The 24,989-nt window shown below is 39.9% G+C and overlaps 1 protein-coding gene across 17 annotated transcripts in view; it reads left to right on the plus strand.

Moving 5' to 3' along the window:
- MAST2 (microtubule associated serine/threonine kinase 2) overlaps positions 1 to 24,989 on the plus strand; it is a 229,012-nt gene that overhangs the window by 144,930 nt on the left and 59,093 nt on the right. For 10 of the 17 annotated variants that reach the window (XM_074380734.1, XM_074380742.1, XM_074380735.1 and 7 more), the window contains 2 exons: positions 11,018 to 11,095; positions 16,208 to 16,299. In XM_074380734.1, coding sequence (XP_074236835.1) covers positions 11,018 to 11,095; positions 16,208 to 16,299 — 170 coding nt within the window. The remainder of the gene's footprint in view (positions 1 to 11,017; positions 11,096 to 16,207; positions 16,300 to 24,989) is intronic. The other 7 variants (XM_074380739.1, XM_074380741.1, XM_039474588.2 and 4 more) reach the window with 1 other exon arrangement.

Here is a 24,989-nt window from a genome sequence, read left to right on the forward strand (position 1 = left end):
TCGCCCTCCTCCCACCCTCTACCCTGAAGTAGGTCTCAGTGTCTATTGTTCACTTCCTTATATCCATGTGTATTCAGTGTTTAGCTCCCACTTATAGGTGAGAACATGGGGTAATTGGTTTTCTGTTCTTGCATCTGTTTGCTTAGGATAGTGGCCTCTAGCTGCATCCATGTTGCTATAAAGGAGGTAATTTCTTTTTCTTTTTTTTAAGACAGGGTTTCACCGTGTTGGCCAGGCTGATCTTGAACTCCTGACCTCAGGTGATCCACCTGCCTTGAGCTCCCAAAGTGCTGAGAGTACAGGCATGAGCCACCATGCCCTGCCTCTTTTTCTTTTCTTTTCTTTTCTTTTCTTTTCTTTTTTTTTGGAGACAGGGTCTTGCTCTGTTGCATAGACTGGAGTGCAGTGGCATGATCTTGGCTCATTACAACTCCCACCTTCCAGGCTTAAGCAATTGTCATGTCTCAGTTTCCCAAGTAGCTAGGATCACAGGTGTGTGCCACCAAGCCCAGCTAATTTTTGTATTTTAGTAGAGACAAGATTTCACCATGTTGGCCAGGCTGGTCTTGAACTCTTGGCCTAAAGTGATCCACGCACTTTGACCTCCCAAAGTGCTGGGATTATAGGAGTGAGCCACTGTGCTCAGCCAATTTCATTCTTTTTAATGGCTGTGTAGTATTCCATGGTGTATATGTACCACATTTTCTTTATTCAGTTCTCTGTTGATGGGCACCCAGTTTGATTCCATGTCTTTGCTATAGTGAATAGTGTTGTGATGAACATGTGAGTGCAAATGTCTTTTTGGTAGAGTGACTTATTTTCCTTTGGACATATTTCTAGTGATGAGTTTGCTGGGTTGAATGGTAAGTCTACTTTTAGTTCTTTGAGAAATCTCCAAACTGCTTTCCACAGGGGCTGGACTAATTTACAATTCCACCAACAATGTACAAGCATATCCTTTTCTCTGCAGTCTCACCAGCATCTGTTATTTTTTGACTTTTTAGTAATAGCCATTCTGATTGGTGTAAAATGATATCTCCTTGTGGTTTTGATTTGCATTTCTCAGGTGATTAGTGATGTAGAGCATGTTTTCATGTTTGTTGGCTTCTTGCATATCTTTTGCCTATTTTTTAATGGGATTATTTGTTTTTTTGCTTGTTCAGTTAAGTTTTGTTTTTGTTTTTGTTTTTTGTTTTAATAGATTCTGGATATTAGACCTTTGTCAGATGTATATTTTGCAAATATTTTCTCCCATTCTACAGGTTGTCTTTTTATTCTGTTGATACTTTCTTTTGCTGTGCAGAAGCTCTTTAGTCTAATTAGCTCCTGTTTGTCTGTTTTTGTTTTTGTTGCAATTGCTTTTGGAGTCTTCATCATGAATTCTGTCAGGGCTTATGTCCAGAGTGGTATATTTTAGGGTTTTTATAGTTTTAGGTTTTACATTTAAGTCTTTGATTCATCTTGAGTTGATTTTTGTATATGGTGAAAGGGTCTAGTTTCAACATTCTGCATATGGCTAGCCAGCTATCCCAGCACCATTTGTTGAACAGGGATTCCTTTCTGCATTGCTTGTTTTTGTCCATTTTGTCAAAGATCAGAAGGTTGTAGATGTGTGGCTTTATTTCTGGATTCTCTAACCTTTTCTCTTGGTCTGTGTGTCTGTTTTTCTACCAGAACCATGCTGTTTTGGTTACTGTAGCCTGTTGGTATAGTTTGAAATTAGGTAGGAGACATGATGATGGGTGGGACAAATTATAGGGGGCTATGTCTTGAAGAGTCTTGATTGTCATACTTATCACTGATTTGGATATTTATTTATTTATTTGGCTCTAACGGTTGGAGAATTTTGAACAGGGGATTGATGTGATCATCTGATAATTTTGTCAGAGGCATCCTAACCGGAGTGATTCCATTTTGAATAAAGGCCAAATAAAGCCAAACCTCCTGGGTTACATTCCCAAGGGGTTGGGCACTATTGGTCACAAGATGCCCAGTAAAGCCAAACCTCCTGGGTTACATTCCCAACGGGTTGTAGGAACAAGTTAATGATGCTAACTAACTAAAAGATGCAGAACTTATTAATGTTTTAGTACTTTAAGAACAAACAGCATTCTTAGTTTAAGAATAGGTTTTGCTTTAAAGATAATAATGCACTCATGAATTTTTGCTAACATCAGTAGTAACACGGGGAAATAACAGTACTAATAGCCTGTCACAAGCTGCTCACAAGCCTTTGAAATGAAGTACACTATGCTTAACAACCTATATAAGCAAGCACTGTGTTTAAGGTATGGGTATTCCTTCTCTTGAATTCTGGGGATGTCCTACTTTGTAATAGAGAAGTCGCTGATAAATTTCACTATATTCTGTGACATCTTGAATTGTTTCCTGTGTGGAATCCAAGAACCTACTCTCAGGGTCTCAGACAAGACCTCTTTTTTGGTGACAGTGTTTGTTAAACATGCTACTATAGCTTGGATTTGAACCGTGACCATACCAACTAAAATGCAGAATAATTACCGCCATCAATTCTCCTACCTAGGTAACATTGCTCCGTTTATTGTACTATTTACATATGCGTAAGCCATCCACTTTATTTATTTATTTATTTATTTATTTATTTATTTATTTTGAGGCACAGTTTCGCTCTTGTCCAGGCTGGAGTGCAATGGCGCGATCTCGGCTCACCGCAACCTCTGCCTCCTGGGTTCAGGCCATTCTCCTGCCTCAGCCTCCTGAGTAGCTGGGATAGGCTCGCACCACTATGCCCAGCTAATATTTTGTGTTTTTAGTAGAGACGGGGTTTCACTATGTTGACCAGGATGGTCTCGATCTCTTGACCTTGTGATCCACCCACCTCAGCCTCCCAAAGTGCTGGGATTACAGGCATGAGCCACCGCACCTGGCTAATTTTTATTTTGTCAAAGAAATATGTGAATATAATTTCAAAAGTCCATTAGCTCTTTAAAGTTAATGAAAGAATCTTGAAATTCCTTTACCCTATTCCTATCATTCTTGATTTTTTTAAAAATTGAAACTAACTACTTTAAATTCTTTTACCTATTTCAGTGTCAAATTATTACAAATTAATATTATTTCTAATAGAGTCATTGCGCATTAGGATTATATCTGTTTTCTTTTGTGACATTTTGTTTTCTTGAGGGTAAAAATTGTCTCACTTTTGCATTTCTTTACATTCTATGTAGCATCATTTATTCACCCCAAATTTTCTATCCGACTTGCAAAATGTTTTTCAGTATATTACATTAGATGCTTTAATCTTCTAATCTAATCTTCCTCCTACCATACTCCATCCTTCTAGAAACATTTCTTCTAGAGCCTTCTCATTTTTTCCTTCAACCTAGACTGATTGTTCTCTAGTCCTCTTGTATATTTATTTGCCATCATGGTATTTCCAGTAACTCTCTCTGCTGTGGATTCCGAATTCCTCAGATCTTCTGCCTTCCTCTTGGAAGCTTCCTAAACTTCTGTGCCACTGACTACCTGTGCCAAAATATGTTGCTTGAGTTCTTTTCCTCACGTATCATAGTGCCTTCAGCTACAGACCTCTGAACACCAAGGATTGAATATGCTTGCACCTTTTTGAGTATTTTAAGTGCCTGACAGAACCTTGCAATTACCTATCATTAAAAAATAACTGTGGGCCAGGTATGATGGCCCCCACCTGTAATGTCAGCATTGGGGGAGGCTGAGGCAGGAGGATCACTTGAGCCCAGCAGTTCACAACCAGCCTGGGCAACATGGTGAGACCTTATCTCTGTGAAATAATAAACAAAATTTAGCTAGGTGTTGTGGTGTGCATTTGTATTCCCAGCTGCTCAGGAGGCTATGGTTGGGGGATCACTTAAGCCTAGGAGGTCAAGTCTGCAGTGGACCAAGGTTGCACCGCTGCAGTCCAGCCTGGGTTAAAGAGTAAAACCCTGTCTCAAAAAGACTTGTGTTTCTGATCATGGCATGTGACAAATAATACAAAAGAAATTAAAAAATAAAAAATTGAGAGTAAAAGAAAAAACAGAATAATAAATAGATAAAAACAACAACAATAAAAATGACCACGATAGTGATTTATTGAAAGTGGAGGCCTGATCCTTATGTAGCATCTGTACCCATGGCTGCCTCATAGAAACTAAACTGTGTTCTAATCTTGTCCACTATGGAAATTTGGGCACAGGCCAGACAGCTAGGCAATTTATTGATGGAGTAGGTAGAAAAGGATTGTTACTAGCCGGGCGCAGTGGCTCACACCTGTAATCCCAGCACTTTGAGAGGCATATCATGACATCAAGAGATTGAGACCATCCTGGCCAACATAGTGAAATCCTGTCTCTACTAAAATACAAAAATTAGCTGGGTGTGGTGTCACACACTTGTAGTCCCAGCTACTCTAGAGGCTGAGGCAGGAGAATCGCTTGAACCCAGGTGGTGGAGGTTGCAATGAGCCAAGATTGCACTGTTACACTCCAACCTGGCACCTGGTGAGAGAGGGAGACTCTGTCTAAAAAAAAAAAAAAAAAAAAAAAAAAAACGGATTGTTACTAATACAGGGTTTAATCTGTATTAATAACAGATTAAAGTTTGTATTAGTACCTCATTAAACTATGTATGTATTGGGTCAACATATAAAGTGATTACAGGACATTTTGTATTTCCTTTCAACCACTAGCTGTTAAAGCAACTGGTCTAGAAATGTAACCTGTGAATAGGCTTATAATTTGGTGCTTCCAGAGAAATCCATAGGCCATGGGAACTAGTAAAGACAGACCAAATATATCACAACTTCCCAGACAATGTGTAATCAGAGGCATCCTATACTAACTAGTTCCAAGGCTCATGTTTGGGCGGGCCTCAGTAGTAGAAGTGTACTCTATTCAGAGAAAAAAATCTTATAGTCTCATTGGCTGCTTTCCTTTGATTACCAAAAGATGTACTGCTTTAAGAATATATTATGAAACCATTATATCCCTTTCCTTAATTCCCCAGTCTCTCCCATTCATTAATTCTCCAAATAATAAGCATGTGTCAGGCACTGTCCTAGGCACTGGAAATATAGCCTTGCCCAGAATCTGAGGCAGTGCCCAATCTAAGATTTTTAAATTTTTCTCCTATCTCTTTTACCAGGTTGATTCTATTAGAACTGTGTGAATACCGACTGCAAATAATCAAAGACAGAATTATCTCATTTTCTTGGTGTTGGGCAAATTTACTAAGGTGTGGTGGAAATTCCTTTTCTCATCTTGAGATTGGGGATGGAGATAGGTTCCCCCCTGCCATGAAGAGGACTTTCTCCTGTATCACATAAATTATTCCAGGGGAGGAGATTGTGCTGGCTTATATTTGGTCTATTTCCCCTCTCTCTTTTTGTCTTTCCTTTAAAACTCTTGAATCCTTCCAAGTGTTCTTGGTCTACTAAATTCATGACATCTTGGGCTTGGCATTTAAGAGGTTTAGACCTATGTTTGTTTCTTTTCACTGTAAGTTTTAGCTGTTGCAGGAACACGTAGCAGAGATGTTTAGATTTAGCTGGTGTAATCTGCTGGGGACTGTATCATGCTTCGTTTCCATTACTGGTGGTCTCTTCTGATAAAATGTAGTGAAAGGATTCAGGATTGTTCAGTGTAGAGATAATTTGTACCTCTTTATTTTTTGTCTGGATCAAGATAACTATCTCCCCCCCCACCCTCGTTTTTGTGGAGAACGGAGTCTCACTGTATTGCCCAGGCAGATCTCAAATTCCTGGGCTCAAGCTATCCTCCCGCCTCTACCTCCCTAAGAGCTAGGATTATAGGCGTGAGCCACCGTACCAGGCAAGATAGTTCTGTCTTTATTATGTCCTGATATAGGGTTGGTAGTGGCAATAGTAGTCAAGGTGGTCATGACTAAAGAATTTGGTGGGAGCATACTGTTTCCTTAGCCTCTGTCATATAGGCCTGCCCCTCAGTATTTGTGCCTGTGTCAAAGATTTGCTCCAGTCCCTAGGATACTTATTGCTATCCTCTCATCCCTGAAGTTAGGCCATATAAAATGTGCTTGATATTTCAGGATACTTGACTTTTAAATCATTTGAGGATGAAGCACCACAACAAGAAAGTCCCAGGGTAAAGAAAATTTAAGTTAGATTAGGCCTTCAAGAAATGTTATTACTTTATCCTAAGGAAAGCTATGTAGCATTTCTTTGCCTCCGGTTCCTTGTCTAAATAAAGGGGATAATAATAGTCCCAACTTCATAGGGTGTGAGATACTACATGTAATGCTTTAAACCAGGGTTGTTATAGTTTTACAAGCCAATCTTTTGGCTTCCCTGTGCCATATTGGTAGAAGAATTGTCTCGGGCCACACATAAAATACACTAATGATAGCTGATGAACTTAAAAAAAAAAAAGAAAAAACCAAACACCTCATAATGTTTTAAGAAAGTTTGCAAATTTTTATTGAGCCTCATTCAAAGCTGTCCTGGACGGCATGTGGCCTATGGGCTGCCAGTTGGACAAATTAGCTTTAAACCAAGCCTTATTAGCTCTTAGTAATTGTTAGGTATTATTATTGTTGTTTTAAATACATAGCTAATTTTAGCAGAACATAAGGAAAACCCTGAGGGACCCAAATCAAAGGGACCCAAAACAACACCTAATCAATGAGAGTAGAAGTCCTAGCCAGAGCAGTCAGGCAAGAGAAAGAAATAAAGGGTACCAAATAGAAAGAGAGGAAGTTAAACTACCTCTGTTTACAGATGACCTGATTCTATATGTAGAAAACCCTATAGTCTCTGCCCAAAAGCTTCTTCAGCTGATAACTTCAGCAAAGTTTAAGGATACAAAATCAATTGCTAGCAGAAAGCACTAACATTTCTATCCACCACCAACAGCCAGGCCCACCAACAGCCAGGCTGAGAGCCAAATCAGAAGGGCAGTCCCATTTACAATTGCCACAAAATAATAAAATATCTGGGAATACAGCTAACCAGGGATGTGAAAGATCTTTACATTGTGAGTTACAAAACACTGCTCAAAGAAATCACAGAAGACACAAACAAATGGAAAAACATACCATGTTCATGGATAGGAAGAATCAATATCATTAAAATGGCCATACCAATTTATAGATTCAATGCTATTCCTATGAAACTTGCAAGAGTATTCTTCCCAGAACTAGAAAAAAACTATTTTAAAATCATATAAAGCCAAAAAAGAGCCAAATAACCAAGGCAATTCTAAGCAAAAAGAACAAAGCTGGAGGCAACATGTTACCAGACTTCAAACTGTACTGCAGGGCTACAGTAACCAAAACAAGATGGTACTGGTACAAAAACAGGGACATAAACCAATAGAACAGAATAGAGAGCCCAGAAATAAGGCCACACACCCATGACCACCCGAGCTTTGACAAAGCTGACAAAAACAAGCAATGGAGAAAAGGCTCCCTATTCAATAAATGGTGCTGGGATAACTGAATAGCAATATGCAGAAGACTGAAGCTACATAGTACCCCCTCCTTTAGACCATATACAAAAATCAACTCAAGATGGATTAAAAACTTAAATATAAAACTGTGAAAACCCTGGAAGACAACCTAAGCAATACCATCCTGGACACACGAATGGGCAAATATTTTATGACAGAGACACTAAAATCAATTGCAACAGAAGCAAAAATTGACAAGTGAGATCTAATTAAACTTAACGGCTTCTGCACAACAAAAGAAACTGTCAACAGAGTAAACAGACAAACTACAGAATGGGAGAAAATATTTGCAGAGTGCATCTGATGAAGGCCTAATGTCTAGCATCTGTAAGGAACTTAAACAAATTTACAAGAGAAAAACAATCCCACTAAAAAGTGGGCAAAGCACATGAACAGACACTTTTCAAAAGAAGACATACATGCGGCCAACAAGCATATGAAAAAAAGCTCAATATCACTGAGCATTAGAGAACTGCAAATCAAAACCACAATGAGATATCATCTCACACCAGGCAGAATGGGTATTGTTAAAAATTTTTTAAGTAACAGGTGCTGGCAAGGTTGTAGAGGGAAAGGGAACACTTACACACTATTGGTGGGAGTGTAAATTAGTTCAACCATTGTGGAAAACAATATAGGGATTACTCAAAGAGCTAAAAGCAGAACTACCATTTCACTGAGCAGTTCCATTACTAAGTATATACTCAGAGGACTATAAATCATTTTACCATAAAGACACATGCATATGAATGTTTATTACAGCACTGTTCACATTAGCAAAGCCATGAATCGAACTACATGCCCATTCATGATAGATTGGATAAAGAAAATGTGGTACATATATACCATGAAATACTATGCAGCCATAAAAAGAACAAGATTATGTCTTTTGCGAGAACATGGATGGAGCTGGAGGCTATGATCCTAAGTAAGCTAACACAGAAACAGAAAACCAAATATTGTGTGTTCTCACTTATAAGTGGGAGCTGAATGAAGATAACTCATGAACACAAGAAAGGAAAACAACAGACAGAGGGGTCTACTTGTGGGTGGAGAAAGGGAGGAGGGAGAAGAGTAGAAAAAATAACTATTGGATACTAGGCTTAATACCTGAGTGATGAGACAACCTATACAACAAACCCCTTTGTCACAAGTTTACCTCTATATCCTTCACATGTACTTCTGAACCTAAAAAAATAATAACTATGGGAGCAGGCTTTGAAGCTTCCAAAAATGGGGTCAGGGAAGAGATGTGCAAGTCTCAATAACCTTGAGGGGAAAAAAGAAGAGTTCTTGGTTTGTTTAGAGTAAGCAATTAGAATTGAGACCCCCTACATACAATTAGGACCTTCAAAAGGCTTCGCCCTCAGTGCAAGAACAGACTACGAAAACCACTGGTATGTACAGATAAAAAGTACTTTCTTCATCTCATCTGGATTTTAAATACAACTTTTAATAAAGAAAAGACGTCTGCCTAGAAAATTTCTACCTGTAAGCCTTCACTTATCTGAAATTTGGGGTTGGGGCCTGTCCTCTTTGTGTGGTCTAGATGCTGTTTCTGGGCTGGTAATAACCGTGGCTCATCTCTCAGAAACAACGCTTCTTTTAAGTGACATACCCTCAAATCAGGTAGCATAGGATTTTCATAAAGTTTCACTGAAGGTAAGTTTATAGTACAAAATTACAAACCAACCAATATGTCATAAGTGAAAATCAATAGATAAACAATTTGGAACTTCAGAAAGTAGGATTAGAGGCTGGACGCAGTGACTCACAACTTTCTTCTTAATAGTTTGAATGGCTGAGGTGAGTGGATTGCTTGAGCCCAGGAGTTTGAAACCAGTCTGGGCAACATGGTAAAACCCTGTCTCTACAAAAAAGTACAAATATTAGCTGAGTGTGGTGGCTCATGCTTGTAATCCCAGCACTTTAGGAGGCTGAGGTGGGAGGATCGCTTGAGCCTGGGATACTTCTTAGAGCTCACTCTAGAAGAGAAGAAACAGACAATAAACATAATGTATGTAGTAGGTTAGAAGGTAACAGACGCTATTGGGGGGGAAAAACAGGTAGAGCAAAGGCCATTCTGGAAAACAAAATTGGAAAGGTGGCATTTGAATAAAGTCTTGAAGGAGTGAGGGATTTTTGCCATTGTATGGTTGAAGGAAGGACATTTCAAGTAAAGGGAACATTGGTTGTAGTTGCTAGAAGTACCTATGTAAAATTAGCAGCCTGTAGAAGGTTTTGAGCAGAGGAATGAAATAATCAGATGTGTGCTTTAAAAGAATCACTGTGGCTTGCTTATGTTAAAAACAGATTAGGGTAGAAGACAAGAGTAAGCCAGAGAGACTAGTTAGGAGAGTATTGAAATAATCCAGGCAAGCAATAAATAATGTATCAATAATAATAATAATAATATAACGGATAGCCAGGTGCGGTGGCTTACGTCTGTAATCCCAGCACTTTGGGAGGCTGAGGAGGGTGGATCATGAGGTCAGAAGTTCAAGACCAGCATGACCAACATGATGAAACCCTGTCTCTACTAAAAATACAAAAATTAGCTGGGTGTAGTGGCCTGTACCTGTGATCCCAGCTATTCAGGAGGCTGAGGCAGGAGAATGGCTTAAACCAGGGAGGCAGAGATTGCAATGAACCAAGATCATGCCACTGCACTGCAGCCTGGGCAACAGAGCAAGACTACTGTCTCTCTCTCTCTCTCTCTCTCTCTCTCTCTCTCTCTCTCCCTCTCTCTCCCTATATATATATATATATATATATATATATGGTTAGATAAGTAATAATGTCTCTCTTTATTGGGGAGAGAATATGTATTTTTCTCCCACTTTTACTTCCTCGTTTTAATCAGGACATCATCTTGGTTGTTACTCTGAAATATTATAGCATCTGGAAATGCTTGACTGTAACCAGCTCCACATTATTCTTTATATTGTTTATACTTATTGAGACAAAGTGATCTTTTCCTCATTCTAAATTCTAAGAGGTGTCTGCCAAGTACTATCCAGTCACGGAGTGCTCGAGTTCCTAGGAGCAGCTATTACTCTGGGATTTGGAGATTGGAGAGGCCTAAGGGATCTGCAAACAGGCATCCTATTCCACATGCTTTGTTGCTTCACACTGAGAAGCAGGCTTCCTGAGTAAATTTACCACAGCTCTTGCAGGGGTCAGATTTTCTGAGTGCCTGCTAGTTGCCAGAGGGAGGGGTTTTTGAAGGCTAGAAACAAGCTACTACTCTCCAAATATGGTTGCAATTCATCATTGTCACAGAGAATGCACAGTGTGCCTTAGCCCTTATTCTCACTGTTCACTGAGGTGACCATGGTGAGGCATGTAAGAAAATGCCAACTCTCACTCTGAGTAACCAGGTGACTGGGATGATTTAACACCAGTCTTTGCATGAAGTAACTCAGGGGGCTTCCATGCTATCCTGCATCAGCTGAGGATTAGCGTACCTGACTGTGCAAATATCTAGTACTTCATCTTATTGGAATAAAAGAATTAAGACTTGCCCTTTATCTTCTTAGGATCCTGGGGAAATGGCCAGAGCCTGTTGAAATGGAAAAATTATCCAGTTCCTTGTTGTGGATCCCAGCTGAGTCATGGTATCTGTAGCAGAGTGTCTGACCTTTTTTTCCCCTGGCAGCTGTTAAAGATTTGCCAAGTGAGATTATGTGTACCTTTATAAAAAGACATGTGGCCTAGAAGATCTTTAGTGTCTTGGCTTTTATTTTAAATTTTAAATAAGGTTAAGGCAAATGAAGATGGAATTATCTGTCCCTGAATTTTCAAGACATTTTCACTTTCATACACAAGGATTTAGATATAACAGTTTGATTTACCTTACATAGGCCAGGTGTGTATATATCCTTTTTATTTTAATCCTTGTAACAAATCATACTCATTCATTCATTTAACAAATATTTATTCAGAGCCTACTGTTTGCCAGGCAGTGTGCTAGATATTGAGGCAGGCGTCCCCAAACTTTTTACACAGGGAGCCAGTTCACTGTCCCTCAGACCGTTGGAGGGCTCTCACATACTGTGCTCCTCTCACTGACCACCAATGAAACAGGTGCTCCTTCCTGAAGTGCGTCGGGGGGCTGGATAAATGGCCTCAGGGGGCCACAGTTTGGGGACGCCTGTATTGAGGAATGCAGCAGTACACAAAGCATACAAAAGCCCTTGCCCTCATACAGCTTAACTTCTGATGAGAAGAAATTCTGATGAGAAGACAACAAAATGAATGTGTAAAATATATATAGTCACATATATATTGGGGATTAGTTCCAGGACCCACACAGATACCAAAATCTGCAGATGACCAAGTCTCTTTTATAAAATAGCATACATAATATTCACATATAATCGACATGCATCTTCCTGTATACTGTTAAGTCATCTCTAGATTATTTATAATATCTAATACAAAGCAAATCTAGGCAAATAGCTGTTACACTGTATTTTAAAAATTTGTATTATTTTAAAAGTTTTAAAATATATCTTCCATCCATAGTTGGTTGAATCCATGGATGTAGAACCCACAGATACAGAGTGCTGACTGTAGTATGTTAGATGATGATAAGTGCTAGGAGAAAAATATATCAACTAAGGGGGATAGAAGTTTGGGAGGGGTTGCAATTTTAAATAGAATGATCCAGGGAAAATTCACTGAGAAGATTGTACTTGAGCAAAGACCTGAAGGAGGGAGAGAACAAGGCTTGAGGCAATCTGGGAGAAACATGGGCAAAGAAAATATCAATTGTAAATGCCTTGAGATGGTTGGCATGCTTGGCATTTCTTAGAAAGTCAAGGAGGCCTGTGTGGCTGGAGAGTGAGTAGGAGGGAGAGAGGTCATGGAGAATCCACTAAACAATGCCTTGTAGGTCATTATCAGAACTGGCTTTTTTCCTCAGTGAGACAAGGAGGATTTTAAATGAAAGAGTGACATGATATTGCTTACATTTTAAAATTTTTGTATGGTTTTATTGAGGTATGTTTGGAATATAATAGACTGATTATGAACATGAAGATAATGAACAGATCTGTAACTCTCAAAAGTTTCCTCATGACTATCTATAATCCATTCCTTGCTTCTTATTGGGCAACTACTAATCTGCAGTCTGTCACTATAGATTAGTTAGCATTTTCTAAAATTTTATATAAATGGAATTGGATCAACTAAACAATTTGTCTTTGCGAGTCCTACCAATGAAATTTCTTAATTGTGGTTGGTCAAATTCAAATTTTATTTTATTTTGCTTTTTATTTTTTAAAGATGGAGTCTTACTCTGTCACTTAGGCTAGAGTGCAGTGGTGCAATCTCAGCTCACTGCAGCTTCCGCCTCCCAGGTTCAAGCGATTCTCCTGCCTCAGCCTCCTGAGTAGCTGGGATTACAGGTGTGTACCACCACGCCCAGCTAATTTTTGTATTTTTAGTAGAGATGGGGTTTCACTATGTTGGTCAGGCTGGTCTTGAACTCCTGACCTCATGATCCACCCGCCTCAGCCTCCCAAAGTGCTGGGATTACAGGCATGAGCCACCATGACCTCAAATTTTATTTTTTTAGTGGTTCTACTTTTGAGAAAATTTGTATTTCACCTCTCCCAATGGATAGATGTTTATTTCAAGATACATTGCAACCTGTTGTCAACACTTCAGTCCTGCCAATCACTGACTCCTTGAAGCAGTGTAATTTGTTATCTGTGCCTCCTAAATATTCCTCATATCACCAGCCCTTACTGTGGGTGGTAATTTGTTCACTGCAGTTGCCAATCAGCATGCGTCTTTCTTCGAAAGGAATATTTTTTCACAGAATCCAACATTTCCCTGAGTATGTGGCTTCATCTTCTCTTGTTATGGTATGTGGAAGTCAGAGAGAGAGCTACTACTGCTATTGTTGGAATTTCCGTCCATACTGTGGTCAGTGTCTTCAGTTTCTGTCACAAAGTATGCAAACATTACTTTGAACTACGTCTGATACAGCTTAGTGGTTTAGGTCATTACTTGCAAATCAGTGAGTCCTGTTTTAGCCATGAAATCAAATATCACTGTAGCCATGCTCTGGGGAGAGAAATAATGGGCTTTTGGTATGGTGGATACACTCATCAGCCAGCTATTGGTTATTTGGAAATTGTTGGTGACTGTTCTGCCTAAACCCTGCCACCTATTTTGCAATGTCTAGTTGAGCACAGTTCATACCACATCTTGGCGTACATACCCAAAACATCTAATGTTTTTGAAATAAATGCAAAGCAAAGTGCAAGATCATGAAGGAATTCGTTGTAATATGTTGGACTTGCATTCGCTTAAATTTATGTGGTGTGATTGATTTGGAAATAATGTTTTAATTCCCTTTTAGTGCATGTGTCAGAACAATTTCCTGCTAAGTAACATTATGTTTAACTTTTGTTTTTAGTATATTTTAGTTTAAATATCCAGGGACAAATTTTTTGATTGAATACACCTGAGAGGCAAATTGTTCAACTCATCCATGAAATCATACAATATACTCTTTTTTTTGTCTGGCATCTTGCTTTCAGCATAATTATTTTTGAGATTCATCCATTGTGTGAATCAATTGTTCATTCCTTGTTATTGCTGAGTAGAATTCCATTGTATGAGTGTACATTGATTTACTTGTCATTCATCTGTTGGTGTATATTTTAGGTGGTTTGCAGTTTCGGTCTTTCACAAATAATTAACAGAATATAGTTGGGTCCTGCTATTTTATCCAGTCTGACAGTCTCTGCTGAATTGGCCTTGTATTTAATATGATTATTAGTGTGGTTGGGTTTTAATCTGTCATTTGTTTCCTAATTGGCCTAACTGTACTTGTTCTTCTTTTTCTGGCACAGTCATTGGCCTTGACCTCCCGTAGTCAAGCGATCCTCCTGCCTCAGTCATCCAAGTATTTAGGACTATAGGCACATGCCACCACGCCCAGCTAATTTTTTAAATTTTTATTTTCTGTACAGAGGAAGAAAAAGGGGTATTGGAGGTTTGAGGAGAAGATGTGACTTAGTTGTCTTGGAGAGTGAGCAAGCACATTACTCTGGTAAATGTACTAAGATGGTCAGGCAGTAATGAGGATCCACTTGATGTTTGTCACTGTAAATATAAAGATACATCAGCCAGCATGATTCTGGGTTCATCTTCAGTCACTCTTAAGTTCCCAGATGCCGTTGCAAAATAGATGGAAAATGTTTGTAAAGAGTTGGGATTTTACCAGGGCTTTGGTGTCCTTGAGAGGTAGCAATGTTTCACTTGGAGCTAGAATTTAAAGCCGACATTCAGAAAAGAAGTTGGAGATATAGGCAGTTGGCTGATGACATACTGAGTTCAAGGACGTGAAGTATAAGCTTTTCTCAAAGGTTCAGAGTAGTGGGAGACTGTCAAGTTAGAGAGTGGCCGGCTGGGCATTTCATGGTGACTGAGGTAGTTAGGGGTATGGGCATGATTGGATTCCTCCTGATGGTTTCTTAGGGGAAGATGGTTATCATTTCTAAGGATAATCTCTTTCTAGAGATTGATCTCAGTCCTTCTATCAGCCCTACAGAGTCTGACTGTGGCCTTCCCCATTGCTTCTATAACCTACTTCTTTTTCTGTCATTCTCCTCTCCTGTTATCCACTCTTGACTTCTTTGCTGTTTCTTGAACATACCAAATTTGTTCTTGTCTCAGTGCTTTTATTTTTCTCCCTGCCTCTCAACTCTACTTTTGTCTGAGTCCTTCATATCATTCAGCTCTCATCAGATTTCACTTCCCTAATCTGCACTCCTACACCAGGCTCTTATTTCCTTTCTCCCTCTTTCCCTCTCTGTCTTTCTCTCCCTCTCTCTCCTCTCTCCTCTCTCTCTCTCTCTTCCTCTTCCTTTTCCCACAGCACTGCTCACTTCAGTTATAAGTACAGAGACTGTTCTTTTGTTTCCCTGCTGCTTCTCTCCTAAAACAATGCCTAGTGCAAAGTAGGTGTTCAATAAATATTTGGATGGATATAAATGGCAACAGAATGAGACCCCATCTCAAAAAGAAAATGATGAATATAAACTTCCTTAATGCCTTTAAAAGATGGACTTCCAAATAAATTATAGTGACTTTTCAGTAATAGATGTTACATGAAATGGTTTTTCATCATCATCTGGTTGTCTCTAACCAGAAGAAAAAGCCTCAGCATTAACATGTAATAGAAAGCATGGAAATCCAGTTTTATAGAAGAAACCCAGGCCTGTTCTGACATTCATTCTGAAATGAGAATATTACTTAATTCACAGACTAAACAGTTCTAAAAATAATAATTTCATAAATTAAGTCAATATTTTGGGGGATTCTTAGAGAATATAAGAGTATTTTGATTTGTGTTTTTTATTTTGTAAATCAGTTTGCAGTGGTCATTCTTCATGAGATACTGTTTAGAACATGATTGTTGCACATAGGGAGCTCCTTGTGTTTGCCTGGGAAGCAAAACTAAACATTGGAAAAGCGTGATGACAATACAAGATGAAAGTCAAGGCAGTGACAGAAGTTATTCCAAGGTGGAACACAGTGGTTTATGGACTCTACCTGGTGCCAAGTGTAACTGCTGACCCAGTTCAGGTTAAAGAAGTATACTGTGCAGCTCATGGAATGGTGTCACTCTTTTGTTCCTTAAGGGCCACTTAAGGTCTCTGGGCCCATGGTGTGGCCCTATTATAACTCACATTTTGTTTTCATTGCAGTTGTCGGACGAGTAACCGCAAGAGCTTGATTGTGACCTCCAGCACATCACCTACACTACCACGGCCACACTCACCTCTCCATGGCCACACAGGTGAGTCCTTGAAGGTTAAGAAAGGTTGAATGAAAGAGTGGCCGCAGATGCCTGATTTCTTTTCTGGTTCTCACGTTTTGCAGTTCAGTATATTACATTGTCACTTTACTGAAGCATACAGAGCTCATGGATTTGCTTTTTGTATGAGAATGAGTTAGCCAGCTTTTGACTCTTAGTTGTTTCTTACTTTGTTCTCTCAACATTCCTGTTAGTCTTGTACATATCTTGGAACCAGGTATGTGTCCTGGGTTTATGGCCTCTGTTCTAGTGTGTTACAGCTCCATTCATCTTGGGCCGTTTGATGAGGGGTCCATTAATATTTTGTCCTACCATGCCCAAGGATTAGGGCTTACAGAGAGGTTTTTTGTCTCATGGGACTCTGTTAACCTTCCCCCTCTTAGATTAGGAGATAACAAAAGCAAGAGGAGTGTTTTTTTGTTTGTTTTTAAATAGAGATGGAGTCTTCCTGTGTTGCCCAAGCTGGTCTTGAAATCCTAGGCTCAAGTGATCCTCCCACCTTGGCCTCCAGAGTACTGGGATTGTACATGTGAGGCACCACACCCAGCTTGGAGTATATGTTTCATAATGATACTGACATTACATATTGGAATTACAGTAAATGACCTCACGGATTCAGGCTGCTCCCCCTGGAATGTGGGCTTTTCCTGACAGTGTAAGGACTGATTTACATGGCTCTGAAGAATATATAAAAATTAGGCCGGGCGCGGTGGCTCAAGCCTGTAATCCCAGCACTTTGGGAGGCCGAGGCGTGTAGATCATGAGGTCAAGAGATCTAGACCATCCTGGTCAACATGGTGAAACCCCGTCTCTACTAAAAATACAAAAAAATTAGCTAGGCATGGTGGCGTGTGCCTGTAATCCCAGCTACTCAGGAGGCTGAGGCAGGAGAATTGCCTGAACCCAGGAGGCAGAGGTTGCGGTGAACCGAGATCGCGCCATTGAACTCCAGCCTGGGTAACAAGAGTGAAACTCTGTCTCAAAAAAAAAAAAAAAAAAAAAAAAAAAAAAAAAAAAAGAAAGAATATATAAAAATTACAAGGCAGCTGGGCACAGTGGCTCCCACCTATAATCCCAGCACTTTGGGAGGCCGAGGTGGGCCAATTGCTTGAGCTCAGAAGTTTGAGACCGCACAATAAAAAAAATAAAATAAAATAAAATTAAATTAAATTAAATTAAAAAAAAGAAGTTTGAGACCGGCCTGGGCAACATAGCAAAACCCCATCTCTACAAAAAATACAAAACTTAGGTGGGCATGGTGGTGTACGCCTGTAGTTCCAGCTACTCGGGAGGCTGAGGTGGGAGGATCACCTGATCAGCTGAGCCCATGGAGGTCAAGATCATACTACTACACTCTAGCCTAGACAGCAACAGAATGAGACCCTATCTCAAAAAGAAAAGAAAAAAAAAAGTATATGAGGCTTGCACATATATTGATTCTGGCACACACTATTTCCCAGTAGAGGGGCAGAAGAAAGACTTCATCGAAGTTAGCCATGTGTTTCTGTGTAGAAGATATATTCTTGCATTCCAGGGAACTAACCACAGGACTCAGCTTTGCTGAAAGGGCTGCTGCACTGCTGTGCAGTTCATTGCTACACTATTTACAATGGAAAGAAATTGACAGTAGAAATTGACAGGCTTAGAACTGTTCAGAGCTTGTGCCTGGGCATAGAAAGCAATGGTCACTGTTGTCCTAAGCCTGGACCATGTCTGTCATTGGGCATTAAAGGAGGGTATCAAAGCAGTGAAACAGGTCAGCATCATGCTAAATGAGTTTATTCTCCATGGATTTATTTCCTTGTTCACAGTTTAGTCTTTGAAGGGATAAACTGAGGGTGCATGTGGAGTATTTGAGGGCTCTAAGAGTCGGTGATTCTGAAACTGAACTTTGTCCTTGGGAGAAGGATCTCACCTTCTTTGGCTCAGATTCTCTTAGCCTAGAAGCCAGCCTTTTAGTGTGATGATGGCCCTTTTCCAAGAATGAGTAAATCTCTCAGTCACTAGCTGTCACTTTAGAAGATACCACCAAGAGGACAGGGATCCCAGGGAATTGGAGACATACTTGACCTTTAAAGCAAAGCTCTCATTGTGCTTAGGTGCTTTACTCAAAAAAAAAAAAAAAAAAAAAAAAAAAAAGTTGACGGAAATTAGCTGGATTAGCTCAAATAGCACATCCTGGATTTTTAAAGAAACTCAGCTTACATCTTGACTTGACCTTTTTATCATATAGAAATAAATTTAACATGTCTAGACCTTGGATATAGTTACACAACTGTAATGTGAATACTGAGCAGTAGTTATTACTGGCTGCTCTTCTCTGAGATGATTATCTCTCTATTTAGATTCCCCACAGTTAGCATTTAATACTAAATCTTTCCTACTCAAGCAGCTTTGATTGAGAACACCACTTGGCCTTTTCAACCTGCCTGGATTTGTATAGACTCCAGCTTTGAGTTAATGTGTGTAAAATGCTTAGAACTTTACTAATGTTAGTGTCATCTTTATTATCTCTCAGAAAATCACTGCAGAGAATGTAGCGGGCAAGAATGGACATAAAAGCCCAATTCGTGACTGTAGACTATACTTATCAAGCTGCTGAGACAGGCAGCACTGATTATTCCACATGGATCCCACTTGACATTAGATTATATCCTCAAATCTTAAACATCCTGAAATTTACATCCACAGGATGGGCCATGATCCTTTACCTTCACTTTTAAGTCTTGAATCTGTTGAATAATATGAGGCTTGTTAATTTGAAAGTAGGTTCATTTATTCCATACAGCTCAATTTAGTATAAAATATCTACTACATAAGTAGGTTACAGTGTCAGTCATGTCAGTTCAGTAGATACATACCCAGCCATTCTGGAAATGGAAACTTCAAATTTTTTTTTTTAAATTAATAAACTTTATTTCTTAGAGTAGTTTTAGGTTCATAACAAAATTGAGGAAGATACTGAGATAAACCATACACCTCCTGCCCTAACCTATGTGTAGGCTCCCCATTATCAGCTCCCTATCAGAGTGCTACATTTGTTACAGTTGATGAGCCTACACTGACACATCACCCAGGCATTGGTTTACATTAAGATATACATTCTGTGTGTTTGGGCAACATTATAGTGATATATATTTACCATTATAGTATCATACAGAGTCTTTTCACTGCCCTAAAAATTATCTGTGCGCTGACTGTTTATTCCTTTCTCGCCTTAACTCCTGGCATCCAGTAATCTTTTTACTGTCTCCACAGTTTTACCTTCTCCAGAATGTCATATAGTTGGAATCATACAGTGTAGCCTTTTCAGATTGGCTTCTTTGACTTAGTAACACATACTGAAGTTTCCTCCATATCTTTTCATGGCTTGATAGCTCATTTCTTTCTAGAGCTGAATAATATCCTGTTGTCTGGATATACCACAGTTTATTTTTATCCACTCACCTACTGAAGGACATCTTGGTTGCTTCCAAGTTTTTGCAATTGTGAAAAAGCTGCTATAAACATCTGTGTGTATGTTTTTGGGTAGACATTAGTTTTTAACTTACTTGGGTAAATTAGGAGCATAAGTGCTGAATTGAATGGTAAGAGTATTTGATTTTGTAAAACAAACGAACAAGAATCTCTCAGGCTGGCCATGGTGGCTTATGCCTGTAATCCCACACTTTGGGAGGCCGAGGGGAGTGGATCGCTTAAAGTCAGGAGTTTGAGACCAGCCTGGCCAACATGGTAAAACTTCCTCTCTAAAAATACAAAATTAGCCAGGCATTGTGGCACTCGCCTGTAATCCCAGGTACTTGGGAGGCTGAGGCAGGAAAATCACTTGAACCTGGGAGGCAGAGGTTGCAGTGAGCTGAAATCACACCACTGCACTTCAGCATGGGCAACAGAGTGAGACTCTGTCTCAAAAAAGAAAAGAAAAGAAAAGAAAAACTTCCAAACTGCCTTCCAAAATGGTGGTACCACTTTACATTCCCACCAGCAGTAAATGATAGCTCCTGTTGCTTCACATTCTTGCCAACATTTGGTGGTGTCAATGTGTGGATTTTGGTCATTTTTCCCCCGACAAAAGGCAGGGTCTCACGCTGTCATTTAGGCTGGAGTGTGGTGGCGCAATCACAGCTCACTGCAGCCTTGAGCTCTTGGGCTCCCAGATTTTGACCATTCTAATCAGTATGTAGTGCTGTCTCATTTAATTTTCAATTCCTGGCAGCACATGGTGGCTCACACTTGTAATCCCAGCACTTTGGGAGGCCCAGGTAGGTTTTTCTTCCTTTTTTTTTTTTTTTTGAGACATAGTCTCACTCTGTTGCCCAGGCTGTAGTGCAGTGGTGTGATCTCGGCTCACTACAACCTCCACCTCCCTGGTTAAAGCAATTCTCCTGCCTCATCCTTCTGAGTAGCTGTGACTACAGGCATATGCCACTGTACCAGGCTAATTCTGTATTTTTAGTACAGATGATGTTTCACCATGTTGACTAGACTGGTCATGAACTCCTGACCTTAAGTGATCCGCCCACCTGAGCCTCCCAAAGTGCTGGGATTACAGGCGTGAGTCACCGTACCTGGCCTTGCATATAACTTTTGACTGCCCAAAAACTTGACTACTATTAGCCTGCTGTTGACCAGAAGCCTTACTGATAAGTTGATTAACATATATTTTGTATGTTTTGTGTATTATATACTATACTATTACAATAAAATAAGCTAGAGAAAAAATGTTATTAAGAAAATCATAGGAAGAGAAAATATACTTTCTGTTCATTAATTGCAAGTGGATCATTGTAAAGGTTTCATTCTCATCATCTTCACATTGAGTAGGCTGAGGAAGATGAAGGGTTAGTCTTGCTGTCTCTCAGGAGTGGCAGTGGCAGAAGAGGCGGAGGAGATGGAAAGGGAGGCAGGAGGGGCAGGCACATTCTGTAACTGTTACTGAAAATTTTAGGTATAAGTGGACCTTCACAGTTCAAACCTGTGTTGTTCAAAGGTCCACTGTAATCCAAATCAGCCTTCAAATACAACTATACCACTTTGCTTTTTGACAATAAAATATACCTAAATCCTCTCTTCAGCACCTTATAACTTTGCTGTCATTCATTTCACACACACACACAGACACACACATATATATATAAGCATTTGTGTGTGTATATAATATATGTAAAAGCATACCTAATCACATACATTGTTGCTGTTACAGGTTAAGCACCCCCAGTCCAAAAATCCATAGCTGGTACAGAATGGTTCTTGGCTCTGGAGTTGGGTATTTCTTCCCCCAAGTAGAGCTGGCATTGATAACATCCCTGCGAGTTAGGTGTGAACAAAATAGTTTCTCCCAAGGACAGGACTTGTTAAGAACAGAATGCTCTGCTGTGTATCAAAACAGTTCCTTTTTCCTTCCTCCTGCTGGAATCATGGGATTTTCTTCAGTAGTCACTGTGAGGATCCATTAGGGACCCTCTGGATAAAACTTACAAAAATGTGCCCACCCCCACCCTGCCACCACCCCTGCACCACCCCGCCTGTGACTAGATCCCCCTGGAGTTAACTTTCAGCATAATCCACACTGAGCCTCCAGTAGTTCCTCAGAGTTCGGGTTTTCCTCCCTTGGCATTGGTTCCCGTGGAGGTTTCTGCTTAAGAATTTCTGCTCCAGTAAGTTGTACTTCATTGTGTCTACGGTCTGTCTGTCCAGTTTTGGGGGCAACGGTTCATCCTGTGATGTCACGTAGCTGACAGATCTAAGAAGAGTTTTTTGTTTTCCAGTTTGTTCAACTTTTTACTTGTTAAAACAGAGTGGCAACTCCTAAGCTCTTTACATGCCAGGCTAGAACTGGAAGTCAGTTTATTTATTTTTATAACTTGTAGGGTATTTCACTGTAGAACTTTACCACAGTTTATTCATTTTCTTATTGGTGGATATTGCATCATTCTGGGCCCAGTCAGGAGACAGATAATAGACAGTGATTTAAACAAGTTTTAATAAAAGTAATAAAAATTATGACAATAAGAGAGTAACTTTACTATGTAAGAAAACCCTGTAGGGTGCCATAGAGCTGAAGGGGAGTTCTCAAGGCAGAACTAACTTGGAAGGATGACTTTATAGGCTGAATTCAGACCTTTTTGTAGTTGCAGCCCCCTGGATGGCAGAGATGTTTTCTGGTTTGCCCAGACCAGAGCTGGTCCACAGTTAACTAACAATCAGGGAATAGCCCTCTGGAACACAGGTGAGTCTCAGTTAGTGGTCAGGCATAGAGTGAGAGTGGAGCTACTGCTGTGAGCACTTTGTGTCCTCAGGGAGGACGTGAAAGACAAATCCTGGGGGTCGGAGGGGTTGAGCAAGCAAACAGATAGAGTCAGTGGGGACAGGCCTGGAGCACACAGTATCTTTGTAGGTAAGGCAGTGGAAAGGTAACCTTCAAGGCGCTGGTTAAAACGGGTAAGGTTGTGGAAAGGCAGAGCAACCCACATATCTATATTCCCACACCACTGACTGATAATGCAGTTACTAGAATTAGCATCAGGAGCCTGTTTTTTCTTCAGTGTGCCTCCAATACCCTCTACTGAGAAAGTTTAACATTGTGCTCACTGTAGAGGGTAGATGATGCTTAAAGGAATTTTCACCTTTATCTCAGAGCAGGTATTGAAGGATTAATATGGAGCTTAGTGGCATTAAATTGATAACCAGAACAGACATTAAAATTGTTTAAATTTTCCCACTATTATAGTTATCAGTGCTACAGAAACATCATTCTTCATACTCTTTTTGTGTATATATATACACACACTTCTTCTGGCATATATATGGAGGTATGGAATTGCTGAGTCTTGGAATAAACTGTATAAATTTTTAGGAATAGGATTAATAGGCCAGAAGGCATGCATATTTTAATGATGTTTCTTACATATCATCTAACTGATTTTACACGAGTATTCTGGAACCAAGAGTCTGCCTTCCATAAAAGCATTTAGTCCCTATCATTCGAGGTCAAGATCAAGCCCCCATGTCAAGCAGGACGATCCAGCTGCAAATTCCAGGTGAGGCCTGGAGGATGACAAAGATCATAATAATGCCAACTGTCAGTAGGAGTCCACAGAACTCGACCCACTGCATCTTCTGTGGGTTTGAAGCTGCCAAGGAGGACTCAACCTTCAAGACACTGGTTAGAACAGGGTTTCACTCACAGAAAGGATAGATACAGCAAAATGAGAGTCTGTGACGTGTACCAGTGTCTCATGGCCATTGAGTCCCTCCAGTGACCTGCAGCGTGATGGACTGACTGTACACACCCTTTTCATGCTACTGGCAAATATCCCATTCCCATCCTGTGGTGGTTAGATACACTAGTGGGGCTGGCCATGTGCCATATGATGCACACACTTAAGCAATACAAAGAAGTTTACTGCTTACCCAGAAGAGGGGAAAAGTTCCTCCTAATAAGGAAGAAGAATCTGGGGCCAAGTGACAGCTTGGCACACAGCTTCCTTATGAAGGAAAGTTCTAGACCCAGGGCACTAATTGGACAGTCTTGGAGACAGGGGCTAGGTCATATGATGGCTGCATTTCTTATACCCAGTAATCTACACCTCTTTATTCCTTGATACTTGCAGCCTCCTCACCTCTATCTGCCTTGAATCTACTTGGGCTAATTTCATTATCCCCTACTCCTGTTTATGCCCATCACCATAGGAACCCTCAGGTTACCCATATCCTGTAATCTCCTACACGCTTAATTCATATAAACCTCTGAACATTTTCTGCTCTGTCTTATCACTCCCTGAATCTGGAAACCCTTCCAGTGTACCTTTTGGAGGTTCCAGTTCTTTATCAGAAAAATCTATATCCTGATCGGTTCTCTAAACATTCTTTCTTCTTGTTCTGGAGGAATCATAGGGGAAGAGGGAGGGCTTAGAACACTGAATCTGCAGACTACTCAAGTGTTAGCCCTTTTCCCTCTCACAATTAAGTGTTGGGTCCAGTAGTAAGGGTAGTTGTCCTCTGTCTTTTCATTATTTTCACTGTCTTCTCACTAATCTCCCCATACTTAGAATCTTAGATCATTAATTTGTATCATTTAATATCTATCATTACAACTGCAAAACTCTTCATACATCGCAATTGTAAAAATTTTAGCTCTTGACTCCTATTACTTTCTTCAGTTCTACTCCTGTCTTATTTTTTTTTTCAGTCTGTTTCTGAGCTATAATGTGTCATTCTTGATGGTTTCAATGCACTCATAATTGATCATTCTAGTTCTTAGGACTTTCTGTTCTTTGAACTCCTGTCTTCCAGGGAACCTCTCTACTACCCTACTTCAATCACTTATGCCCTAGATATCTATACTTTAGACCTTGTCTCTATAATTTCAATTTCCTTCTTCCTGCTCTCTAAGCACCACCTCTAATCTTTCTATGGCTTGTGTCATCTAGAAGCCCCACCTCTGAAAAACAGTCATTTGATCCTGGGACCTTTAATCCTTGGGAACCTTCTGTAACTATCTTGCGATGTCCTCCAGACATCTGTGTGAGTAACTCAGTATGTTTGTCTTGATTTCAAGGAAGAAACAGGGCTAGAGATACAAATGTTGGACTTTGACCATATAAAAAGATCTCGAAGCTGTGTGTCTAGATGTGATCACGTAGGGAGTAATCATAGGCAGAAAGGACTAA

The sequence above is a fragment of the Saimiri boliviensis genome, chromosome 11 (genome assembly GCF_048565385.1).
Source record: "Saimiri boliviensis isolate mSaiBol1 chromosome 11, mSaiBol1.pri, whole genome shotgun sequence".
Classification (NCBI taxonomy): Eukaryota; Metazoa; Chordata; class Mammalia; order Primates; family Cebidae; genus Saimiri; species Saimiri boliviensis.